The 9,263-nt window shown below is 27.3% G+C and overlaps 1 protein-coding gene across 1 annotated transcript; it reads right to left on the bottom strand.

The window, feature by feature from the left end:
* Nucleotides 1–2,456: 2,456 nt before the first annotated feature.
* Nucleotides 2,457–6,878, bottom strand: LOC100570473 (heat shock factor-binding protein 1). The gene is made up of 3 exons (XM_003248282.3): nt 6,449–6,878; nt 4,338–4,404; nt 2,457–4,228 (listed from the first exon to the last, which is right to left on the bottom strand). Exons 1-3 carry the CDS (start codon nt 6,545–6,547, stop codon nt 4,140–4,142), a joined length of 255 nt encoding a protein of 84 aa, XP_003248330.2. The 5' UTR covers nt 6,548–6,878; the 3' UTR covers nt 2,457–4,139.
* Nucleotides 6,879–9,263: the final 2,385 nt, after the last annotated feature.

Raw genomic sequence — 9,263 nt, 5'->3', positions numbered from 1 at the left:
GTAAGTAACTAATAAATTATTGTCACAATGATACATTTTTACTAATTGATAGTTGGAAATTGGAATATATTTATTTATATTTAGACCCATGCGAGGACGTACACATTATATGTATGGGTATGCATTTATGTATGTTTGTTTGTGTGAGTGTGTTTTGTGAAGGAAAATGAACGTACTAATATTGTTGTATGCACAAAAATAATAATTAGTATCATAATTTCGTATAGTTTAATTTCTAAAATCTAAAATTTAGTAATGGGCACTATCGAATAGTTTACACTATTGTATAGTATTTGATAGGTTAAATAAACTATCAAATATCTATTCAAATGTTTTTAACATAACCGATTAGTAGTTTTTAATAAAAACTATCGAATAAGTAATCTGTATATTGTATATTATTAAGAAATTATTATATTATTGTACGGACATTTTTGACTATCGATTGTCAATATCTGTCTAACCTAATCCGTACTTACATAATGAGAGATATTTCTATGCAGTACAATAACAATTATAATTCAATTTTTAGTGTTATATTTATATGACAAGATATATAAACATTTAAATGTATGCATTTTAAAAGTGATTATAATTAGTAATTACCTAACACAAATTGCATGATAAAAGTTTTTTGCTTATTTTAAATATATAATATTTAGTGGTGTACTTAGACCGAGACCCCCAAGGTATGTTAAAGTTGGGTTGCCACAGTACTTTTATCATGACATTAAAAAAAAAACCACTGTGCAATAATTTTTTTTTTAGTTAAACCAAGACTTGAAAAATTCTAATTTAAGTATATAATGTTATTGTTTTAAATAAATTTAAACATAATAAAACAATTATACCATAATTTTTATATGAGATTCTAGCATTAGGTACTATTTATTATTTAATCATTCAATCTAATAACAATTAAAAATTTCTAATTACACAACTAATGAATTCTAAAAAATAGATGGGTTAGATTTTGAAGATTACATTTTGAAGTTAACCTAGGTAATTTATTAATACTAAATGTACCATATTGATGTTTAAAAATGTTTAAAAAAGTATTTCACAAAAAAAAAATTAATTAAAATTATTCGATAAAAAATGTTAATTAGTTTGTAATATTGAAATGAAAATATTTAACCATTTCATTGCTTTAGACGTACAATTACATTACTGTATTTTATAATATTATCATTTGCTAGTAACCGTACAACTTTAGGAAACCCTGGTTCGCATTATTTTAAGCTAAAATGAAATCAAGACAGAAAAGTTAATTGCAATTGTATTAAGTTATAATAAAATAATACGAGTATTTAAATCTTACTTTGAAGCTTCACAGTTCACTATAACACAACGTGTTTCAGTTTAAATGTAAAACATAACAAAAACTGTTTAGCCCGGGTAAGAACCACTCTGGCTGTAGTCCAAGCTAAGCAACCAAATTTTAACATGGTAAAGAGGAGAACATTTACTGGGCAAAATTGTTTTTAATTCAATATCAGAACTAAATAAAAGTTAATGAAGTTTGAATGACTCAAAAATAATGAATTTTTAAACCACAAGAACTTTTTTTGTATAAGTAATATCAAAAAAATAAAAACAACACACAATAAATATTTTTCTCCTTAGAGTGTAAACATATGGATACTTAGCTTGGATTACAGCCCAAGTGGTTCTTACTCGCCCAAAACAGTTTTTGCTATGTTTTACATTTTTAAGATGGAGACAACACATGTGTAGCGTCCTCTTAAACTGAAACACATTTTTTTTATAGTGCACTGTGAAGCATCAAAGTGTGATTAGATTTAAAATATATTTTATTATAACTGAATAAAATGGGAATTAACTTATCATTGCATTCATTTAATTTCACAAATTGTTTTTAAATTAAAAAAAAATAAAAATTTTAATATTTGATATTAATATAAATATTTTAATTAATATTTTAATATTTACTGGTTTTTTTTTAAAATTAATATAGTCACAGTTTAAAAAATATTCTATTAAATACTAATTATTAGTACAAAATGTATGGGTTTTAATTCAATATAAGGATAAATGTAATAGTAATCAACTGTAACAAATACATAATGTAATAGGTGAGTATATAAAGAGAATTACAAAGCTTAACATTATTAACTCTGTTTTATATGATATTATTAAAATCAAACACATAGGCTTAAAATTAAATTAAATGTAATGTTTATTATTTAACAAACTTAATTAGATAATAGGTTCTGCATTATTGACTACATTAATAATATAGAATTCCAATGATGTCATATTACGTTCAAATGTTCAACCACACAATTTGCATACAAAATAAAATTGAGTAATTTAAACTACTCATATAATTATAATGTAAATTAGACAACACAACAATCATATTTTTTTTCATTATACTTATCTAGAAAAACACTTCATGACATTTTTTTTACAAATAAATTAGGAGACAAATATAATATATTTTACATATAGGTTGTTTATTCAAATAAAGATTGTTGATTCATACAATTTTGTTTATTCTAATAACAGAAATATAATAATATGCAGAAATTGTTTAAAAACAATTGAAAATTTAATATTTCTGCCAATTAACTTACACTAAAATGCCTACTTATTAAAATTAAAACCACAGACCTATCGTCATGTAAGGTTAGGTTAGGTTATAAAAAATTTCCACTGTACTTGATTAGCAGAGGTTTACTTAAATTAAATTTTATACCATATCTATAGCTCATAAAAAATTTTTAAATGATTCTCAGTCATAGTACAATGTTGTAATGAGATTGATTAAGCTATAATAATAATATATTTTTAAAACATTAAGAGGATTAAGTACCGACTGTTTTTGTTATGAAAAAATTCCTTTAATTTGTTTATTGTATTGATGTAAAAACTGAAATTTAATAAAACTCACTATGGAGTTAAGTGACATTGATAATAAAACGTTTTCAATTTCATCTCAAACCTTTTCTTTAAATTTTATTTTTAAAATGAAAAAATGAAGAATTTTTAATGATCTTACAAAAATATTGAAAAAAAAAAGTCACAAGAGTAGGATTATTGATCTCAAGTAAACTTCAAAAAGAATTTAAATGTTTTTAGATTTCGCTTATCACATTACAAATTTTGTTGGTTTGATAGACAAAAATTATATGCATCTAGTAAAAAGCAAAAAATATTACATATTAACATGTAAGTGCCTCACATCTCTTTTAATTATTACATATTACTCACATATTCACATGCATTGAGTTAGAAAATGTTAAACTTAAAAACAGTTGGTATTAAATCCTCTTGATACAATAATCTCAAAATACTACAATGTGTGTTTAAAATAAAAGTATAATATTTTTGTAAGAAAAGAAAACTATAATTTTAAATTTGAATAAATTAATATGTGTATAAGGTAAATTATATTCAATAAATAAAGAATACTAATATTTATTATTGAGTGAAAATTCCTTAAAAATAATTTACAGGTTTGAGCTGTTTTTAGCTGTAATAAGTTAAATATTGGTCAATATGAGTTGAATAAATTCAACTAATGGAAAGAATATAATTATAGGTCCATAGGTCTATTCAGCTTAGAGTAGAGGCAGCTGTTTTCATGCGTATCGGTATTGGGAGTAAATGCTCTGTTTCAACGCATTTAAATCTATCCGACTGGCCATTCATAAGCTGAATAGAGTATAGATATACAACTAGTATGGATCTACCATTTAAGTAATTTTATATTTAAGTTTTATTATTGGAGAAGACTGATAGATAGTATATAAAAAACGAAATACACATATTATAATATATAGGTATTAATATATATAATACACTCTGTCCAGCAAGAGAACAAGGCAGTTCTGCACCTCTTGAATCGACAACCTGCCTTGAAGACCAGTTATAGTAGGTTGATGCGCGGGGATGCACAGAAGAACCAATTTTCATCGGACTGCTTTTTGTTTTCTCGCTAAACAGAGTATATAGATACTTATAGACAATGATACACTTAAGTTTACCTTGTTTTAATTTTAATCATATTTCAAATAATTATGTAGGTCCTAAGTTTATATATATATATATATATAATCTTGTTAATATTAAGTGACCTATTCATTTCTTGTAATACGATAGTATTCTAAATATCATTTGTCTGGAGTTTCGAGACCTGCGTGGATCATCAAGTCAGAAATATTCTTCTCTAAATCATCGATACGTGCACCCATATCATCTAGTATTTTTTAGTTAAGAAATATTAACATAATTTGTATTAAGTTTAACTTAAAGCTAAAATCAAACAATATATTATATTTATATTTTAAATTGTAGTTTAAAAAGGATATTTCTCGACAATATTTGATCAGACATAGTTTGGAATTTGTCTTTCATATCTTGTAGAACAAGTTGAATCTGAAAAATAATATACATTACATGAAAATGTAATTCAATAATCAGGTAAGCAATGGGTACAAAGTATAGACAAGTACTTTTATAAATTTTTCTGTAAAAAAACCTACATATGAAATATGTACATATTTTCTACCTATATATGAAATAAAATATAAATTAAACAATGTGTTGTGTTACTATGCTTTAAAATGCTCAGCATAATGTGTTACCTATTGTATTAAGTAGAATTTTAAAAAAGTAAGTGTGTTCAGTCTACATGTGGTGGTAAGAAAAATCTTCTTATTAGGTAAAAATAATTGTAGGTAATGTAAATATACATTACTCATAATGTAAAATAATATTACCTGCAAAAAAAAAAAAATCTAAAAAGGTTTTAAAAGTAACACAATCTTTTATAATGTATTAATTGCCTTTTATCTAGGACGTTATGTGACGATTCTAATATTAACCAACCTACTTAATCTATTTTATAATAGAAAATAAATTAAAAATATTATCAATGAATGTTTAAAATGTGTAATTATTGGTCTATTAGAAGTCAAAGATTATCAAATTGTTATGCAAAGCCATTAATAAGAATATAAAAAACAGTTTTAAATAAACAATTTTATGGATGTAAAAAGTGTCCCTTTTAAAAAAAAGATAATTTTTCACATTTTCAAGCATTTACTTATAGTTAAGAAGGTTTTAAGTAAAAAAAAATGAATTGTAATGATACTGTTTCTAGATTGCTGAGATCATAATATACTTCGTAATATACATTTTATAATACACAGTACCTGAGTATGCTATTATGTGAACAAAAATAGCAACAAAAAATTTTAAGCAGTGAACATGAATCCATCGAGGAATCCATTGACTTAAGAGAATGTGATACCCGCATGTGTTGTCTCCGTCTTACAAGTGCATAACATAACAAATTATACGCAAAGCAGAACACATGTAACTCCGTTAGCTTAAAAATTAGAGTAAATTGACCTCTTGTAAAATCTAAAGGTAAGATTATTCTCTAGACAACCTCATGAGGTTTTTATTATATTTTAATTTTTAAACGAGTTATGAGTACTTTAAAATGCACAAACAATTTACAATTTTAAAATACTCACAACTCGCTTAGAAATTAAAATATAATAAAAAGCCCATGAAGTTGTCTAGATAATAATCTTACCATAAGATTTTATAAGAGGTCAATTTATTCTAATTTTTAAGCTAACGGAGCTACACGTGTTCTGCTTTGCGTAAATTTGCTATGTTACGCACTTGTAAGACGGAGACAACACAGGCGGGTATCACATCCTCTTAACAATTTTACTGTTGCAGCATGCTTTTCATTTTAAATTGCAGGACTGAATCATAAATTATTATATTCATGATTATATAAAAAAAAATTAAAAATAGGTAGGTACCTATATAAAACATAAATATTAGTTGAAGAATTGTGTTATCTACATTATATAAATGGTTAATTCACTTTATATTACATTATGATCTTTTTAGGAATAGAAACACGGGTTTCTGGATCGGTTTGATTGATACAAATTTACATCAATCATCATTATCAAATGTTTTATTTTAACTTATAAGTACCTAAATAAGGTAGGTATATACTTATTTATATATATTATACTTCAATTGTTTTCTCAATATATTTTCATGGCCTATGCTGAACGTTGAGACTTTGAGCGTCTGAGCGAAACAATTTTTGAGATTCAATATCAGAATAACATATTAGCTGGTGTTATAATACAAATGATTCGCTGCAAGGCATAAGACTGATAAGAGCGCAAGTCTGCGGGGAAATGCTCGCATGGCACACTCAAATGAATATGGAATAGCCTAATAATATTATCGACATACCTAGGTAATATTACCTATCGTTAGAATAGTTATTACTTATTTTATTCATATAAGTAAATGGGTAGGCATGAAACTCTTTAACAAGGTAATACAATGAAGTCAGTATGTTTCAGCTAAACAACACTAGTAGATATAAATGCAAATTAAGTTATAAAAATGAAACATGTAATAAGTATGCGAAACTCACTTGACTGTTCATCTCATCAAATGCACGTTTGTCGTTGTCATTGTTTTCATTGTCTTCTGGTTCGTGGTCACTCAAGTCCTTGGCGGTGTAATCGTTCATCGTGCCCGTCGTTTATCGGTTGATTTCAAATGTGGTACACAAAGCTGGGGCGCAATCGCTTCGTTTCTGAGCTTCGAACACCGTAGAATGATCTGTGGCTGTACACGAGACAATTAATGTCGACGACGGTATGCGAGTGAGTGAGTGAGTGTGTGTGTGTGTGTGTGTGTGTGTTCGTGAGTGTCGATAAATAAAATAAAATATAAACTGAACGAGTGAACGACAATTAATTAGTACATATTATTATTATTATTATTATTATCCGTCACCGAAACATCAAAACGTTATTTATTATTATCTATAATATTACAAAAGCAAATAATTTAAACGAAATTATGATAGTAGGTATTTTGATAAAAGTATTTCACGTCCGTGTAAACATTAAACGGTATGGATCGTGCCGCGCACCACAACAATAAATTATTCATTGTCAACGATAGTATGATAGGCGTGGAGATAGCCACGTGACCAATGGCGTCGCGCGGGCTCCTAAAAGCACAGTCGCGCGCTTTTTCAAACAGACAGAATGCGTACTTGTTTTATCCATTGAGTTTATTTTATTTTTTCAATATAAATATAAGTTTGGGATTTAGCGTACTAAAATGAGTTTATTTTGCTCTCGATTTAAACAGGTACAATATACATGCGTATTTCAGTATTTAACAATGGATTGAAATGGTTGAATACATTAGACGATTATTATACGGTAGCTATACTATATAGCTGGTACCTTTCTGTGTCAACTGTAAACCATCAATTCAAAACTGACACGTCATCATAAATCTTATTATATACATTATAAACCACATATGCGTACATTATATATAGTATTGAGCAATAAGTAGCTAGGTATAATTTATTGTACAAAGGTTAGTGAAAACAATTAATTTGAGCTAGGTCTTGTTGTCTTAGGTACTAATAGTAAAGTTAAGTCAATGTTAAGAACGATTAACGTAAGCTGTAAGTTACTTTATAGCTTGAAAACAATATTTGTAAAGCTTAAAGTTAATGTGGAGAAAAATATAAATATCACTCTGATAAAATTAACTTTATTATTTTTTTTTAATTACCTATTTGCACCTTGGTTACCTTCTGCACATGTTGTAGTGATTGTGAAACTCAATTTTTTTAAATAATAACATTTAAAGTGATTAAATGAAAAAAATAATTAATTATTTAGTTTTAACTTTTAACTACTGTGGTCTGTGGTATATATACATAGTATACTGCCATAAAAAATTATCTTATGTTTTAAGAAAGTTTATGTAATACAATATTTTTTGTCTCGTTTGCTCTATTTCTGTATCAATCATTACACCTAACCTAAACTTTATAGTCAACCGATAATCAACAACAATACATTATAATGCCGATTTTACCTAGACATGCGCAGCTGTCTATATCGTTTGAAAATTAGGTTAGGTGTCAGTCTAACGCATCTAAAAGAGCTGGTAGGTAGGTACCTGTCATTTGAATAAATAATAATATTATTCAGCCGTGCACGCGTCTTTGGCAGGTCACGCGAAGCTGTAGTTAGTATGTAATGTGTCGTAATTACGCGTAAAAATCAATAGGTACCTACGCCTAATAATGTTTGATACCTTGGTAGGTAGGTACCTTTATGCCCTATACTGATACTATGTGACAGCTTTTGTCTTTTAAATTAGATACCTAATTACTTACTATGACAATTTATTTACCTAAATATTCTTAATAAGTTGTAGAATTTTAATTAATCTTAACACGTAGACTGCGTAATATGTCTTTTTGCAGTTTTCACCCAGTGCGTATGATAAAAGTAAAAAAAATAATAAAGAAACTGCTCATAACGACGTATACATATACATATTTAAAACATGCGTTAATCCACGCTAAATAATAATAAAATAACATTCAGCCACGCATAAGGAATTTTAAATCATTTATTTTTAATGTATATTAGATGCCATATGGCGTCAAACGCGTTGTTGAATGATACTTATGACGCAAATTGGCGTCAGTATACACAGTCAACATGTTAATACTTCGTTGAACGAAAAACCCGCTGAGATCCACGAAAACGGCTACAAATCCACAATAATATAATAGATACATGCTACTTAGTACCTACGTGTTTTCGCAGAGGTAACGAAAGCAAACGGTTTGTTGATTGTCTACCTATTGATACCACTTGTATACATAGTATATATAGGTTATTAGGTTAGGTACACTAGGTAGTATGTATACATTATTAGACATTAGGTATACTAATATACAATAAATAATATGAAGCTATTGTTCATCGCCAAAATGAAAATTTATAATACTATAATCAAAGGTAGGTACTAGAAACAGTTTAAAAAGTCGGTTAGTCGGTTAGCGATAAGAGCACTTATTTTAGTAAACATTTTTTACATGAAATTATTGGCAAAACAATTTTTATTAAACTGTCTGCTCTCAGAGCCTCTGTGAAAACGTGCTTATAGGTGCCTAGGTACAGATTCGGTGCGGCCATGCACATGATTTCATCAGGGATTAAAGTGGAGGTACGCAGGCGCCAGGTGGACTCAATTCCCCCACCTCTGATTGCACTTAACTAATTCTTCAAATGATAAGCTGGTACGCTGAGGTATCGAAGCTTAATAAAAAACAATCCTCCTCAGTTAAAACTTAAAAGTAATTATTAATTTTCGAAGATTTATAATATTATATTTTCAGTAATTATAAGTAATTTTTC

Source organism: Acyrthosiphon pisum, chromosome X (genome assembly GCF_005508785.2).
Source record: "Acyrthosiphon pisum isolate AL4f chromosome X, pea_aphid_22Mar2018_4r6ur, whole genome shotgun sequence".
Lineage (NCBI taxonomy): Eukaryota > Metazoa > Arthropoda > Insecta > Hemiptera > Aphididae > Acyrthosiphon > Acyrthosiphon pisum.
The sequence above is the reverse complement of the archived record's forward strand: the minus strand, read 5'-3'. Positions and strand labels throughout refer to the sequence as shown.